Consider the following 17,425-nt stretch of genomic DNA (forward strand, 5'->3'; position numbering starts at 1 on the left):
CGCGCCGCCCCCCCCGGCGCAGATGTGCCCGGCCGCAGCGCGCTGCCCACCGGGCTCTGCTCGCCTGCGCAGCCCGAGCCCCCTCCGCGGAGCCGTGCGCGGGGCCGGCGCTCCGAGCGGCCGCGCAGAGGGAGCCCGGCGGGGAGGCGAAGCGGCGCAAGGAGCCCTCCGCGGCCGCCCGGCGCCCCCGCGCTTGGCCCGCCCGCGCGGAGCCGCCCTGCGCGGCCGGAGCGTGGAAAAGGGGAAAGGGAAAGAGCCCCACGGGCACCGCGCGGGCCGCTGACGGTGCGGGCACACGACGCACCGGCTCCCGGCGCCGGGAGCTCACGCCACTCCGTCCGCAGACCTCGCGGTGACAGCGACAGACGGCAACTCCCGAGCACGCGGAAAAACCGCAGGCGCTTGGCGGAAACTCCGCGCCGGCGCCTGCCCTATCTCACAGCGCTGCCCTGCCTCGCCCCTGCGCGCCCGGGCGCCTCCGCGGGACCGCGCCGCGCGGTTTGCGCCCCACGCCGCGCACACGCCGGCTCCTGACCTCCAGCCTTCGCACACTGCTCCACGACCAGACCTTCCCTACGCAGGCACGCGAGGGTGACCAAGCTGAGGGCCTTTCCCCAGAAAATCCACGCGTGACCAACAGCAGGGTTAGGCGCACGGGGCTGATGGTGTGCACTGCAGCACAGTCCTTCCTAAAACCACAGAGCAACCGCCAGCTTCGCTCCTCCGCCCCCATCCCGGCATTAGACAGGTAAATACACCACAATACATCTGCTACAAACTTACTGTGACAAGCAAACAAATCAATCGCCTATGGACTGAAATGACTGCAAACTATATAGCGAAGTAAGGTGGTTTCTGAAAGACATTTATGACAGCCAAACAAGTTTCAGATATCAAATAATATTTTAATTTCTGAATACTTTCAATTTTCCTTGGAATATAACACACAAAGACTCGACCAAACAGTTCAGTTATTATAACTTTTACAGTATACAGAAATGTTGCACTTAAAAAAAAACCTTCAGTTTTTTTAAACACAAAACTGTAAACTCTAAGATACTGAATCAATCACGTTATCTATAAGTGCCAACAGTGTTATTTTGTCATGCTGATTTCAATGGTATTTTTTAAAAAGGGAAAATATCAACAATTATTATAATACAAAGGGCTTGCAAATATACAAACAGATAGAGGAGTTTAATAACAATTCATGAAGAACTATGTGGAACCCAATTCAAATTACAAAAGTTCACTTTGCTCGTTTGTTTGCTTTTAAATCAAAACCGTAGTGTGTCTTGGACACAATTCCTTCTACCTATAATAAATCCCCACAGTTCATTTTCTGTCTGAAATATCAAAAACCTAGATTTGGGGGTAGTTATATGACACGTGTGGTTCATTCGGGTCTATATAATTATAGCTCTCTCAGCTTCAAGCTAGATTTTGGGTCACCACCTTAAGTGCGCTTCCATCATTGTGTTGTTGAGGGCTTTTTTTCTCTTTTCCTTTCTTCCTATGATACTTTCGTGGACTCAGTTTTAATTCTTTCAGAACATATATTTTAAGGATACACAGTTTTTTTTTAAAGAAGCCAAGATTATATCAAAAATTATTATAGAACCACAGAATAAACTGGTTTGAAACCAGAAAAATACAAAAAAGAACAGCTATAGGTACATAGACACATAGGACAATTAATAATTTGGAAAAAAAAGACTTACTTTCTTCCATTCTGCTAATTTTCTCCAAATTTCCTTTAAATGCACTTTAAGCGAGATTTTTTTTAAAAAGTTTACCCCAAAAAAGAAAAAAGGAAGAAAAAAGAAAAAAAGAAAAAACCCACCCTCATTTCTTTTCTTCTTCTTTCCCTTTTTTCTTTCTTTCTTTTTTCTTTCTTTTTTAATTTTTTACAAAAAATGATAAGTAGCAAGTTTTTTTTTCTGAACGACACGGGAGTTTTTAATGCATTCTGTAAAAGTTCATTTGACAGTCTCTTTTTTAATTCACAGTCCATTAATTTTTTCCTGTCTTCTCTTAGCAAACTTGTAACATCCTTTTACATCCTTTCTTAGCAGAAGGAAATTTAAGAAACAACCAGAACCCAAACGTCATTTGCTTTCCTTTCACTCTCTTTCATCTCCCTTCTCAATTTTTAATTTTTTTTTCTCTCTCCAATATTTTATTGAATGGACATATAAGGCCAGTTAAAACTGCTGCCAGACAGTAACATATCCCTGATTAGGGTTTCTATGGGGGTTTTACCTACCAAACGGACGAAAAACAATTGCTCTATGACAGAAGAGGAGACAGTGCGAAGGGAGGGGAGACGTAGTAATAGCTTCCCGAATCGTGTTGGCTGGTTGGGATACTGGCTCCTAACATACTCTTCCAAAGCACACTGTGACTTCTCCTGTAAACTTTCAACATGGGCTACATCAGAGAGACCACAGGCATCTAGAAGAAAGTGTATTAAAAAAAAACAACAAAAAAGAAAAAGAAAGAAAAGAAAAAAGAAAACAATCATCAGATTAAAAAGTTTTTTTTTTAATTTTAATTTGATTTTTTTTCCAGTCGCTAGAATCGAGCGCAGCTCGTGCGCCATCACCTTGCCCCCCAGAGCTGGATGGGTTTCACCAAAAGGGACGATCTGCGTGCGTGTGGCTGCGCTTCTCTCCTCCGGAGGGTCTCCTTAGGGCTGGATCTCCAAGGCTGGAGATTCCTAATTGCGCTGCAGACCTGAGGGCTCGACAACGAGGTGCTGCCCAAGCATAATTCGGGAGAGCTATATTTTTAGGGGGGGAGGCTGGCGGGAGGAGGGAAGGCTCGAGCAGAAAGGGGGGTAGGAAGCCACTGTATCTCTCCCGCTTGGACGGGAATTGCCATGTGCTGAGAAGGAGCCCTAATACCAGCGCTAGGAATAATCACGCTAAAAAACCGGGCCCACCCGAAGATAAAGGCGCCCCGGATCCAGCAACAGATTCTCCCCCCGAGAAGACAGCGCGGTTTTCTCCCCTCTTTGAAACTGATTTAAGTGGCCCTTTAAAACTGATCTTGTCAGTTTAGCCTATTCAGAGGCAGCCATGCAAACTGTGATCTCTCTGTTCATTTGAGCTGTTTCTTTTCCCCCCTCTTTTCTTTTCTCTTTCTTTCTTCCCCCCCCTCCACTCCCCCCTCTTTTTTTTCCTCTTCTTCTTCTTTTTAAACCTAAAGGCCCTTACAAGAAGAAAACTCCCTGATAGGGTCTGGACATTTTTTTTTCCTGATACGCTAAAATACAATAAGTTCCCTTTAAATCAGAGACGTCTGTGCTGAAAGAGCACAGGTTGTGACCTGACCTCCCTGTGGCTTTCCTAGGCACAGGGCTAACACATGCATATTCTGCGAGTCATTAGAACCCGGGTTTTTCTTTTTTCCCCCCCTTAAAAGAGGCAGCAGCAAACAGCACATGCATCCGTGGGGGTCTGCTTTGCCTCAGCGGCTCTTCTCGGGGTGCTGCCGCAGCTGCGGGCAGGACCCCCTTTCCTGCAGGCTGCTATCGCCCCCGAATCAGATAACGAGGCACATTTATCTCGTTGGGAGGCAATTCACACGCCAGGCCTCACATTTTGAAAATAGTAATAAATTAAGCGGTTACGACAGGCTCGGACGATTGTTTTCTCAGGAGCGGTTTGGGAGGGAGGCAGGGGCTGGGGGGGGAGGTGCTGGCCCGGGGGGGGGGTCCTGGCTGAGCCCCCCCAGCGAGGGAAGGGAAAAGGCATCCTAAAAAACGTCCGAAAAGCAGCTAAGCGCCCCTCCGCCAGCCGGTGCTGCTCCGTGTCCCCCTGCGGCTGGATGCGCCCTGCTAATTGATCACCTCAGGACTCGAGCACAAGTAATTTGGGGGGGGGGAGAAGTTTTTTATGTGTAAAGCAATAATATATAAAAGGAAGTTTAGGTCACGACCCAGAACCTGGACAAAGTCCAGAAAATGACTTCGTTCCCCAGACCCCCTTTAACACAACAAGGAGCGGATTGTGAGCCCTTCTTTTCCCACATAAACTACATTTTTTTTCCTGTTTCCTGATATCAGGCTCTAAAAAACTCCGATGAGTAATTATTTTACAGGTCCTGCTTCCATTCATATGTTTATCGCGTGGCCACTTTCCCAAGCTTTCAAATGAGCTACAGAATAAATATATATGTATTTAAACTTCATCTCAAAACTTCTAGGGCTCCAGCACACTGTGTTGCCGATGCAGCCTTAGAGTTAGCGATCTGAGATAACGCATTGCACAAATTAGCAAGCAGATTTTTTTTTTCCAGAAAAAAAAATTATTTAGCCTCCAGAGTTAATATCAGGTTTATTACTCACTCAGGTTAAACCCTAGTGCAAGCTAATTAGATTTCACAACGCACTCAATTATTGCTTTATAACTCATGGACTATTTCAAGGCAGCAAAAGTTGACACATATATTTCCCCCCCCCGCCTTGGTTATCTAAGAAACACCTCGAGCTCCTTCCTCGGCAGCAGCGTGGTCGTGCAGCAGCCTCGCTGCCCTCTCCTCTTACTTTTTCATACTGTCCCCGGCTACTCATGGCAATGATCTTCTCGCACCCACTACTCGCTCTGGACTATCCAGTTCCTGCTGGGTGCAAATGCAAACTTTTCCCCTTAGCTTCAGTGACACAGAACTGCTCGCTGCCACGTCCCGTTTAAATCAGAGGCAGCTCTTTGGGAAGTTGATTTATTTTATTTTACGAGATGGCAGGGAACATATTTTAAGCTCAGCTTTGCACGTTTAACTTCTTTTTTTTTTAATTCATTTTTTAATCCTGCAGGGCTTTTTTCCTCCCCCTTCCTGGCTGCCCATAAAAAAAAATCTGTTTTTTTTTTAAGTGGTTCCGCTGACAGAACGACTCGCACTGCCCACCGCCAAACCGCTCTCGCCGCTCTTCGGATGCGTGTCATTAAATGCAACACCCCGGAGCTCCGGTGTTAAATAAAATATTGTTTTTCGGGGCGGGGAAAAGGTGGGGGGGGGAGCGGAGCGCGGCGCCTCCGCCGCCCCGGCGTGCGCGGCCGCTGCGCACGGCGCCGCGCAGGCGGGTTGCGCGGCCCAGGCCCGGGCAGCGAGGCGAGCGGAGCAGCGCGCAGAGAGGGGCCGGGGGTGGGATTAATATTTTTTTTCGGGGGGGGGGGGAGAGCAAAGAAAGGCCGCCTACCTGAGGTGAAGAGGACTATGGCCTTTAAACAACTATACTCTGCGGAGTCGACGTGCAAGGCTTTCAGTTTTTCGACCTGCTCCTGGAAGATCCGTATGTGGTCCATAAAGGCGACCACGCGGTCGGCGGACATGGGCGAGGCGTGCAGACCGGCGGCCGCCAGCAGCGGGGCGACGTGGAGGGGCATGGAGCACTGCGCGGCGTTGAGCACGAAGAGCTCGCTCCAGGTCAGCCGCAGCAGGGCCACCTGGTCGGTGATCTGCAGGTCGGGGAAGAAGGGGATATTCCTGGCCCACTCCACGGCGCTGAAGAGCATCCGAGCCGCCAGTTCGCAAATGTTCTCGATGCCCATGATGTTGTTGGGTTGCATGCACTGGCTGCCAAAGCGGGAGGTGGGGTAGGGCTCTGCTCTCAGGAGAAGGGAGATATATCCGGATAGGTAGGAATGGCAGTTGAGAGGGTCCCCGTTTGTCAAGGCGAACTGCCCGTGAGTTGGCTGTGTGGGTGGCATTCTGCCCCTCTGGACCGCTGCAGTGAATAAAGAAGAAACTACAGCTATTAATATCTGAATTGCCACCGTGCGCCCGAGCCCCGGCCGGGCGGCGGCCCGCAGCGCGGGGGCAGCGCGGCGCTGCGCCCCCGGCCGCGGCCGCAGCAGCAGCCGGCTCGGGCCGCGCCGCCCGCCGCTCCCCGTGCTGCGGCCACGCAGGGGGCGTCTCGGCGGGCCTGGGGGCTTTTCTCCATCGCAGCCTTTTTTTTTTTTAAGAAAAAAACAACCAGCCACCCGGCAACACAACGGCGTGTTGATCCGAGGCCGGGGCAGCGCGATGGGGAGGCAGGGCAGCAGCGCTGCAGCGCCGGTCCCGCTCGCCCGCCCGCAGCCGATACATACATATATATTTCCCCCTTTCCCTTTTCGAAAAGAAACAGCGAAAAACCACGACACGGAGGAGCCGCGGCCGCAGGTCCCCCCGCGAGGCCGGGCGCTGCGCGGGGCCTGGCGCGCTGCTGCGGCGCTGCCCGGGGGCGGCGAGCGCGCAGGGGCCGCGCAGGGGCCGCGCAGGGGCCGCGGCGGCAGCACAAAGAGGCGCCCGCGGCGCCCGGCCGGGATCCGCCGCCCGCACCGCGCTGCCCCGCAGGGCCGAGCCGGCACCGCGCAGCGCAGGGACGCGGCGGCAGCCGGGAGGGACCGGCGCGCTGCCCTGTGTGCACACACACGCACACACATATACACGATATTATATTATATATTTTTTAGGAGCACAATCCGGCCGGGCGTGCACGGCGCCGTGCTGTGCAGCCTCGGCAGGGTGAGCCCCATTGTAAGAATAATTCGAACCGCCTGTGCAAAATTGCAGTCTAAGGCTTGGGGGATACATATATATATATATATGTACATATACATATATATATGTGTGTGTCTATCCGGCGAGGCTCTGCGTGCATCCACCCGCTCAGGGCTGCTGCAGGCGCCGGGGTGAGGCTGGACATGCAGGGGGGAAGCGTTAAAAAAAAAAGAGAAGGAGAAGAAGAAGTGAGCACACGTCAGAGCCGTCATCTCCCTGCTAAGCGGCGTGAAACTAGAAATCCACTTCCAGCAAACCTCCATCAGCAAAACCAAAACAAACACGAATCAATGAGGGAGCGGGGGAAGCATGCAGGAGCCCCCGCCCGGCCCACCCGCCCCGCCAGCTCCTTCTTTCATTACAGAAAGTTTCTCTGTGTTTATTCGGGGAAGGGGGGGGGGAGGATCTGGTTGGGTTGGGGGTTCGGGGGGAGGGTAAAAATAGTCAGAGTAGTAGTAATAATAATAATAGTAAAAAAAAAAAAAACCAAAACCGCAGTGAGTGAGAATTGGAAAACAAATGAAATCCCAATACCTTCCCGTCTCATGCCAACTTTGAGGCATTTTTTGAGGCGGCAGTACTGACACTGATTGCGGTGGTGCTGGTCGATGGGACAGTTCCTGTTGGCACGACAAGTGTAGCTGAGATTCCTCCTGACGCTGCGCTTGAAGAAACTCTTGCACCCCTCGCAGGTAAACTGGCCGTAGTGCTTGCCGCTCGACTTGTCGCCGCACACCACGCACTCGATGTGCTGCTGCTGCTGCTGCTGCTGCTGCTGCTTGTCGCCCTGGCCCTGCTGCCCGGGCGCGGCGGGCTGCGCGGGCGCGCTGGGGGCGCCGCCGGGGCCCGGCGGCTGCGGCGTGTGCGGCGCCCCGGCCGGCGGCCCCTGGCCCGGCGGCGCCGCGGCGGCCCCGGGCCCGGCGGGGGCTCCGGCCACCTCGTCCTGGGGGTCTCGCCACGCGCCGACTACCATTGCCATATCTAGGGGACCGCGTCGCGCAAACTTCCTGCTCCCCCGCGGATGCGCCAAGTTGGCCGGGCTGGGCCGCGCGGAGCCGCTCCGCCGTTAGTCGCGCTGTGCTGCCGCCGCGGCTTTTTTCGCTCCCTTTTGTTGTTTTGCTTTTTTTTTTTTTTTTTTTCCTCCTCTCGCTTTCTTCCCTCCGCGCTGGCTGGCGGGCGGGGCGGGGGGGGGGGGCGGCGGAGCGGCGGCGGCCGGCGCTCCGCGGGCGCGGAGGGGGCGGGGGAGAGAGGGGCCGAGCGGCGCCGGGGCCGGCGGGGCTGCCCTCAGCGGCGGGCGGCGGCCGCGGAGGCGCGGGAGGCGAGGCGGGCGCCGGGGGGCCAGCTCCAGGGCAGCTCGCCGTCAGCCATTCAGGAAGGCCATCCGCGGCAGGACGGGCGCGAGGTTACGCACTGCGCGCCGCGCCGCGCACTTTCCTCGCCGTCGCCGTAGTTTGGGGAAGTCCAGCCCGCGGCGGCCACATCCACCGCGGTCGCTTTGTTTTTGTGGGCTTTTTTTTTTTCCTCCTCTCCTCTTTTTTTTTCCTCCTCCTCCTCCGCTCTCTCTGTCTCTCCTCCCTCCTTCTCTCGCTTTAATTCTTCCTCTCCGCCGCTCCGCCGGGCCGCCGCTTTTATTATTATTATTATTATTGTTATTATTATTATTATTATTTTTAATGCGCGCGCGCGGAGGGGGCAGCGCGCCCCGCGCCCGCTTCTCCCGCTGCCTCTCGGCGTCTCGGGGGTCGCCGCCGCGTCCTGCCGCCGCTCCCTGCCCCGCTGGCGGGCCGCTCCGCCGCCGCCCGGGTGCCGCCGCCGCTCGGGTGCCGCCGCCGCCGCCGCCGCCGCCGCCGCGCGCTGCCTTATGCTGCTTGTGCCGCCTCGCAAGTGGGCTCGCGCCTCCGCGCCGCCGGTGCTCACGGCGCGCGGGGCGGGCGGGCGGGGGGAGGGGGCCGCGGGGGGGGAGGAGAGGGAGGGAGGGGGGAGGGAAGGAGTCAACTCGCCAGCGCAGCGCCCAGCCGGCCGGGATGATAAAAGAGGGGGAGCGGGAGGAGGAGGAGGAGGAGGAGGAGGAGGAGGGATGGGGAGGAGGAGGAGGGAGCGGGAAGGATCACAACCCAGCGCGCAGCATCGCTCCTCGGCCGCGCGGGGGGGGGGGGATCACCACAGAGAGGGGGGAGCGAGCGCTGCCCCCCGCCCCCCCCCGGCAGCGCCCCCCGAAAGCGCGGGCAGCGGCGCGCGCGCGGGGCCGCGCAGGGGAGGGGAGGGGAGGGGAGGGGGGGGCGGCGGCGCGTTATCGGCGGAGCGGCGCGCGCGCGCCCCGCCAGCAGCCGCTCGCCCCGCTCGCTACGGAGTGAACTTTGACACGAACTGCTGCAACTTAGCACACGTTGCCATGGCGACCGCTCGCCTTATAAGGCAACCGACGGCGTTTGACTGGTCAAAAGCTCGCGGACCGCCCCTCGGCCCTCATTGGGCCGCGCCGCCCTGCGCGGCCTGCTCATGGCCGCCGCCGCCGCCCGCGCGGTCCTAGAGGCAGCGCCGCGCCGAGGCGGGGGCCGGGCCGCCCCCCCCGCCCCGCCGCCGCCGCCGCCGCCGCTTCGCGGCTTTTCCCCCTCTTTTCTCTTTTAAATCCTCCGCCCCCCCCGGCCGGGCCGCGCTGCGGGTCGGGGCCGGCGGCGCCGCCTCACCTGGGCGCGGGGCCGGGCCCCGGCCTGCCCGCGCCTCGGCGCCTCCGGGCAGCGCCCCGCGACGGCTCCGCGGGCACCTGAGCGCGGCGCGCGGTGACCCCGCGCGGGGCGGGGGGCGGCCGGGGTCGCCCGGCCCGGCCCGGGGGTGCGCGGAGCCCCGCGGCGCTGCCCCTCGGCCGCCGCCTGCCCGCGGGGCCGCGCCGCGCTCCGCCGTCGCCCGCGCAACTCGGTCGGGTCGTTCACCCGGCGATGCGTCGCCCCGCGGGCACCGGCGGTGCCGGGCCAGAACCGCGAGCCGCCGCGGCAAGGGGGAACGCGTTGTGGGGGGACCCTGGCGAGCGCCCCCCGAGCGCCGCCGCAGGTGCCGGCGCGGCGCGAAGTTGCGCGAAGCGCCCGGACTCGGCGGCGTCCTGCCCCGGTGCGCCGGGACCCCCCGGGCTGCCGCGCGGCCTCCCCCGCTGCAGGGAGCGGAGCCCCGCGGCGCTGCGGGCTCCCGCCCCGCCGGGCTCCGGGCGCCCCGGCCGCAGGGGCTCCGCCAACGCGGGGCAGCCGCGCGTTGCTGCTGCCGCCGAATTTCCTGGGGAAAAATAGCTTTCCCGGCGCAAATCTGACCACGCAACCGGGATTAATTCACCCTGTGAAAAGCATTACTACCTCCTCCACCGACGCAGAAATCAGAACAGAGAGCGGGTTTCACGCTACCTACAATAGTAATAGTTTGGACGCCTGGTCGTAAAAATCAAAAGCCATTGATAGACGCTTAAAAGCCCCCCTATATGCTGGTTGCTCGAGCATTAATGAAGAATGCCCCGCATTAACTGTTTGCTCCTCGACGGATGCAACTCTATAACTATCTATTAGCACCATTAGGTGCTTCGCTATTTATTTCCAAACACCCCTGCGAGCGGGCTGGGGCAGAACAGACGGATGCAAAAATGAACTGTAGCTAATTTCGCGAAATACTGTGTGAAAGCCGAGCGCCTCGCAAAGCGGGGGAGATTCTCCCCTGTCCTTCCCGAGCCCGGTCACAAAGGCACTGCTCGGCTCGGAAAGTAAGGCTGCACCGCTTTCCCAAATGGATAAATGCATCCCTCCTGCCATTTTCCTGCAGATGTAAATTTATTTTAATGAGAGGGAGTGGAAGGATTTATTTTGCTAAAATAGAGTTTAGGGTAGAGCCGGTGTAAATCTTTAGGATTTAGGAAAAAAAAAAAAAAAGGCGGAAGGGAAGGCAAGGGAAGCTGCTTTCCTGGCAGAAAGCTGCCTAACAGTCCTCTAATTCTTTCTAGATTAAATCGCAATATGAATACGGCATCGAACAAATACCGAGTTTCGCTCTGAACTCAGTGGAAAGCAGTTACGTCTAACAGAATTCAATGAATTCCTCTTCTCCCTCAATGTAGTATGTGTGTGTTTTTCTCTTCCACCACACTGAAGTCCCATGAATAGGGAAAGTGGCTCCTATTGTGTGCCTCTGAACTTCCAAGTCAATGCAATTTTTAACCACTGGCTTGTGGTACTTTGAAAATCACCAGGGGCTGTCAGAGTTGGGTCCTCTGAAAAATTTACAGTGCTAAATCAGAGCATATGCTGCGAGAGAGGGAAAAAAATTGCTGAAGATTGGAGCAAGTACAGTATCTGTCTGCCCCCTAGTGTAAGTCTCTTATCTGCCTAAAATTCAACTTTAAAAGAAAAGGATCTCTTAAAGGGAAACGACTTTTGGCTCACGTATGCATTCGAGAATGAAACTTCTGTACATTTTAATCTGATTAATTCCTAAGGATTTAAAATTAATTGCCTTGGGCACTCCTAGACCGGACCGTAAGATTTCCGCATCGGGGTTTCTGCGAGCCCTGTGCCGAATAGGTATTTTTAAAGAAGAGTGGTAAGGGGGGGGGGATCCTGTTTTGTGATTTTTTTTTTTTTAATGAGGAACCGTGCCTCGCGTGCTGCTGCCAGAGCGAAACACTTTTGCCGCTTAAAGCCAGATCCACGTCTCTCGCAATGATCACCGTAATTAGAAGGATAAGCGACCGCCGCAAAGCCGCCGCCGAAGTGCCAACCCCACCTCCGCAGGGTGAGTCCGTTCCTGCTTCTCCCCATTGTACTCGCGCGGCCGCGGAGGGCTCCGCGGCGCAGCGCGGCTCCCGGCGCGGCGGCGGCCCCGGCGGCCCCGGGCGCGCGAGCGGGGCGGCCCGCGGCCGCGGAGCGGGCTCGGCGCGGCGGCGGCGGCGGCGGCGGCGGAGGCGCTGGCTGCCCCGCGCCGCTGCCGGCCGCCGGCCCCGCGCCGCTGTTTGTTTGTTTGCTGCTGGCTTTATTTCGCGAAAGGCCGCGCTGAGGGAGGGGGCCGCAACCGCAGGCACCCGGGTCCCCCCCGCCTCCCCTCGTCCCCTCCTTGCAGCAACCCACGTAACCTTAGAAACGATCGCTCCAGACGCGCGCTAGCTAACATTTGCTTTTTTGGATTTTTTGTTTTCCTTAAAAGAGAAACACAAGAATCACAACACATTGCCCGAAAAAAAAAAGTGTCAGAGAAGAAGGAAAAAAAACTATAAGTAAACATACCAAAACCATATTTGCCTTGTTCAAGGTCCCAAATCGCTTGCATCTTCCTTTTTCTACCTCTCCTTTAGTTTGGCAGGTGAAACAAACAAACACAAAAAATGATCAAACCGCTGTTTGCCCCCCAGAAAGATGCGCGTTGGGTAATTACAGAGAAGGCTCCTTCTCGGTGTTTATCTAAGCGATTGTGCAAACTGATAGAAAAAAAAAAAGTAAAGTTACAGCCTTCGAGGGGGGGGAAAAAAGGAGGCAAGGTGAAGGGAATAGATTTCCCACAACCTAAAGGGAAGTGCTTTCGATGTGTTATTAGCGATCAGCCTTGGGAGAGAGGAAAAAAAATCCTGAACACACTCTAACTTTACACAGACAAGATTTCGGGGGGGGCTTTGTACACAGCTGCTTAGGAATGTGCGCCTCGCCTTTAAGAAAAAATCCCCGAGCCCAAGGTGGGAGCTGGCTTTGAGTGATCCTTGTCTCTCATTTCATTCCTTAGAAGGAAGAGCGGCTCGCTACACCTTGTTTGGAGCTGGAAAGGCGAGACTTGAAAAAAAAAAATCACAACCCACTCTTCCAATTGGGGAGCAAAAAAAATAAGAGAGGAAAATCTAACTTAATGGCTGTGGGGGTAGGATGGATGCGACCGATTTCGGCCCCCCCTCCCCACTTCTCCCCTTCCCCGGCAGGGAAAAAAAAAAGAAAAAGAAAAAGCCAACCGCAGACAACTACAGGCTGAACTATCAACACATGCACCGAAGGGGAAAAAATATATAGTGTCCTGTGTAGGGTCGGCAGGGAACGCAAGCACACGCTAAAGCAAGTTGGGAAAGGATCCGGGCTAATCAGCAATCTCTTTCTCTCTCTCTCTTTCTCTCTCCTTCTCTCCCTCGCTCCCCCTCTCTCCCTCGCTCCCTGCCCCCGAGATCCCAGCGAGGAAGAGGTGCTCCACATTTTCTCATCCCCCCAAATCCGTTGCAATAATCATTTGTTGCTAATTGCAACCCTCGGAGACATTCTCCCCACCCCCTTCACAAACATGGCAACTTTTCGGCATGGCGAGCACGTTTATTTTATTTTATTAAAAAACACGGCTAGGAGGAGGCTCAGCCTCTCGGCCGCCAGAAATAGCAGCTCTGCGGCCCCTGCCCCAGGGGGGCAGCGGGACCCCCGGTTGGGACGATTTGGGCTGCATCGCACCGCCCGTGGCAGGAGGATGCTGCCCGGCTAGCGGAGCCCTGCTGCTTTCCGTGCGTGTCCGTGTCCGTGTCCGTGTCCGCGTGGGGGGGTCGGGGACGGGGGGGGTGGCGGCGGGGGGGGGGGGGGTCGCGGTGCGGAGCGGGTCCCCCCGGCAAGCGCAGCCTCCGCTCGCCTGGCAGCGGGAGCGAAGCCCCGCGCAGCGCGGCGCGTTAGTTGCGCGGTTACCGGGCTGCTGGAGCTCACGGCGCCCGTTCGGCCCCTCGCGCCGCGCCGCGGCAGCGGGCGGGCGGCCGCGGCCTGCGGGCGGCCGGGGAGGCCGGGCCGGGCCGGGCGGCGGCATCGATCAGCGCGGGGATAAATCTTTTAACTGCTCGTTAATACCGTCAATATGGGCTACGCAGGTTCCCACTCCTGTTCAGTCTAATCAGTACATGGGAGATGGAGACACAGCCCAGCCGGGTGATTTTTTATTGTTGCCAGAGGGATGCTGGCATCTGCAGCTCCCCCTCTCCTCGCTCGCTCCCCCCCAGCTCCAAAACTCCCCTAACGGGGGGTCGTGAAGGTGTGCAAAAGCCACAGGAGGCGAATTGAGGCTTTTCTCCCCTTTCCCAAATGCTGTTTTTCTGTGAAGCTGACCGGGTCGTGGTGGCGGTGGGGAAAGCCTGAAGGGGGGGAGATGTGGCCCCCCCCGGGTTATTCTCGAGCTCGGTGGATGAGAGGGTGACCTAGTAATTCAGACCGATGATAACCGTTTTCGTGCTTGAAAACAAACTGCCAAATTCAACACAAATGTAAAGAGCAGGGGGAAAGGTAGCGGGAGCAGGGCATTCCCAGATCCCCCCAGCCCTCCAGAAGGTATTATCTGGAAAGAGCAGGAGGGAAATGCGATTTAACCACGATTTAAACCCAAAGCAAAAGCGATTCCAGGGAGCAGCCGTCCCCCGTGCCCCGTCCCCCGCGATGCTGCACGGCCCCGGATTTGAAAACTTTGGCCCAACTTGTGGCGATAGCTACAACTTTGCTCTGCAGGGGTCAGAGGTGAGGGCTATTTTAACCCTAAAAGCCTGCGAGTGGCCAGGGCTGAGGCCGGGCTCGCCGCACTAATAGCCATAATTACCTCCTCCCATTGCAGGGACATTCCTCGCAGCAGAAATGTTAGACGCCGAACTGAAGAAAATCCTGGAGCTCATCATATCTTGGGGGGAAATAACAGCAATATGAAGGAATTTCAGAGCTCTCCCTTTTGCTTAGGGGGATTGAAGCCCTTTTTTTCCTTTTTTTTCCTCCCTTTTTTCCCCCTTGCCAGCATTCCCAAGGCGCTGGGTCTTTGTCTTAGAAGGAATGGAGTGTCTGAATGGTGTGAAAGGGACAGAGAGGGTCGCTTCAAATCGATTTTACTTGTCCTCTCTGTCTTTTCGGATCAACGCCCTTCAATGGACACATAGGTGCTCTTTCAACCAAAAACTTGTGCAACATTTTCTGCCTGTATTGGTGCTAAATACAATAAATGCTGGGCAGATTTTTTTTTCTTTCTTTCCAAAGCAGAAAGCACCCTAATTAAATTGTTTTATATGGACAGTCAAGACAGACCAATTAAGTATGCATTAGTATAAAGATATATTCGCGAGATAAGCGCTCTATAGGAGCCCTGTCTAGGCAAGGTGTGTAAAGTGTCCTCTGGAAGAGAGGTTGGAGCAGGTTTTCATATGGATTTTTCCCCTCCATTGCCTCCCATACTCGAGTAACGGGCTGAATAAGTTAGCGAAAAGCCATTAGGGAAAGTGGTTTCTAAACAGAGCTAACAGGTGGACGTGGCTGGCTTTAGGTCTGGATCACAGTCGCAGGTCTGCAACGCAGAGCCACGTATTTATCCAACACGTACGCACGCAATGCACATGTATAGGGGTAAATGCCTTCCCCTGTAGCCTGTGTGCAGGAGCCCACCCGGGGGACTGAGATGGAGAGCGGGGCATCGCCGCAGGCTGCGGCGCCCGGAGCAGCCCGGGCTCTGCCAGGCGCCTCTGCGCGCACCTTGCTCGGCAGCCGCGCAGCCCCGCGCAGCCCCGCGCCGGCGCCCGGCGGGGACGCGCTGCTTAAGCCCGGGCTCATTACACCTGGAAATGTTTCCTAGGCGAGGCGCAGGCTTTCCCGGGAGTGAAATAACAGATCGGGAGAAAGCATCACCCGCGAACTCCTCTCTCCGGTGCATTTTAGCACCCCGGGGACGCGCTCGTCACCGCAGGCTCTTCTCCCTCTCCCTTTCTTCCTTCTGCAGATTTTCCATATCGTTAAAAACCACGAACAAACAGCCAAACAAGCAAACCAAAAAAACCCCACCCCACCCTCAGTCCTGACTCAGTCTCAGGCTGCTGCCGGCAGAGCTCCGGGGTGCTGCGAGGAGAAGCGGAGGGAGGTGCCGGGGCGCCCCGTGGTCCCGGGCACCGTCGTTCGCCCCCTCGCCGAGAAAAGCCGTGTGAGCACGGCCGGCGCCGAGGGATGCTGCGGGGGAGGCTGAGCCACCGACCCCCGCGGAAATCCCCCCTTTAATGTGGCACTGCACGGCAGAGACAGGACGGGTTTGAACTCGAGGGGCCGGGGAAGAGGGAATAGAGGGGTGCAGGGAAGCGAAGCAGCTGCCCAGTTTGATATTCATTTTCCAGCTGCATTTTGGAAGTGCTGGAGCATCAGAGCGAGATGGGAGAGAGGGAAGAATAAGCCATTCCTTGCGTAGGTGGGTTAATGTCAAAGTAAACAGGTTAGAAACAGACGTTTTTAAAGGCTCTATTTCTCTCTTTACGGGTTACCTTGGAGGATAAATCCTCACAGACTGTATGGGGGGCAAAGTATTCATCTAAAGGAGATCTCAGCAAGTCACTCCCGGACAATAGTCCACCTCCTGTTGGGTTGCGTATTGATCAGGAGAGGAGCTGAAGATGTCGCCACACTAAATATTTACTGATCACACACAAATAGCCGGGACTTGAACGATTTTCTCCTGCGAGGAGAGCAGAGAGAGAAGGGTAAATCATTTTATTAGTGTGTATAAAGCAAAGAGCACACTCTGGCTTGGAGTGTTTTAAGATGTGTCTTCAGCTGGATGAAAAGAGTTAGGGAAATCGATATGGAGTGATTAGACGAGCCAGTCGTGTCAAAGAGAGAGGCTGTGAATTTCATGGATTTGGTTATACCGGGAGGGGGAAAACGGATCGAGAGATGAAAGGGAGGAACCCATTGTAGCAGAGCCAATGAAAAAATAATATCTAATCAGAGCCGGCGAAGGTAGGGACGGGGTAAGACCCACATTTCTAAAGACTCGCACCAGCTAGCGAGGAATCAGGAACACACAGGAGAGAGGCAAACGGGGGGAGAGCAGGCTAGAAATGCTACCGGGTAGATGCAGGAGAGGCAGGGAAAGATCTGCCTCCCCTGTAGAGCAATGCCCGAGACACCACGAAAATGGGGACAAAAGACATGGGAGCGAGCGGACGGAGGAAGCGGCCGCCTGACTTTGAGACCAAGTTGAGGGGACCCCAGAGCTGGGTGTCCACCAGGCAGGGATGTCTCTAGCACCAGCGGCCAGGGCAGATGCTCCTCTGGTGCGAGGGTTGCGGATCCTCCTCGTCCAAGTTTGTTCTCCCCTCTCCTCCCCCCCCCCCCAACTCCCTCCCCAAGCAAATGTGGTGAGTAAAATGGATTTTAGCGTTTAACCACCTCATTTTACCCACGTAATGACAAGCCTCGCAGTGTGTAATCTACAGATTACTGCCATTCGAGGGAGACCACAAGTGGCATCCGAAATCCGCATTTCGGGAAATGGCAAAATGGCTCAACTCAGTCGGGGCTTGGAAATATTTCGCTGGGGGGGCTGCTGCTGCGGGGAACCTGCAGCGGAGCCTCAGGTGCAGGAGCCTCGCCGAGGGGGCCGGGCGGAGCAGGGAGGCTGCTGGGGACACACGACCGTGCCGGTGCCAGGGGCAGGGCGCTGCCAGCCGCCACCAAAGCGGGTCCTTTAGGGAAACTCGGCGGTTTTTGCCTCGAATCGTTGATATTTGGGCCGTGTCCAAACGGTACCTTCTCCGCGTGTGTTTTTCTGCAGAAGCGATAGGATGGGGCCGCAGAGAGCTAAGTCACGGGAGCGAGGGAAAGTTTGAGCCGCAGTTTGCAGGATGCTGCGAGCTGGGAGGGAGGAAAGCGAGCCGAAGCTAGGAAGCGGAGAGGAAAACTGATGTGAAAACAGCTTTTCACTTCTCCTCAAAGTGCTAATTTTGCTACTGTAAACAAACACTGAAGTTAGAAACAGCTGCAAATAGCCTGCCGGTCACTCCGGGCGAGGGGGTGAAGGGGAAAAGTGACTTTTGTTCCTTTCGGGGGGTGCATTTCACCCAGACTCTGCTTTCTCCCGAAATCGGTGCCTGCTGCTGCTTTTAGTTGTG

General features: G+C 56.0%; 1 protein-coding gene across 2 annotated transcripts; it reads right to left on the reverse strand.

Moving 5' to 3' along the window:
* Positions 1–884: 884 nt before the first annotated feature.
* On the reverse strand, positions 885–8,790 carry NR2F2 (nuclear receptor subfamily 2 group F member 2). 2 transcript variants are annotated; one of them, XM_064517920.1, is made up of 3 exons: positions 7,084–8,790; positions 5,204–5,752; positions 885–2,454 (listed from the first exon to the last, which is right to left on the reverse strand). In XM_064517920.1, exons 1-3 carry the CDS (start codon positions 7,526–7,528, stop codon positions 2,180–2,182), a joined length of 1,269 nt encoding a protein of 422 aa, XP_064373990.1. In that variant the 5' UTR covers positions 7,529–8,790; the 3' UTR covers positions 885–2,179. The 2 variants fall into 2 exon arrangements, with proteins under 2 accessions (XP_064373990.1, XP_064373991.1); XM_064517921.1 differs by having other exon boundaries at positions 5,204–5,731; positions 7,084–8,784.
* Between the last annotated feature and the right edge of the window lie 8,635 nt (positions 8,791–17,425).

This window comes from Dromaius novaehollandiae, chromosome 10 (assembly GCF_036370855.1).
Source record: "Dromaius novaehollandiae isolate bDroNov1 chromosome 10, bDroNov1.hap1, whole genome shotgun sequence".
Classification (NCBI taxonomy): Eukaryota; Metazoa; Chordata; class Aves; order Casuariiformes; family Dromaiidae; genus Dromaius; species Dromaius novaehollandiae.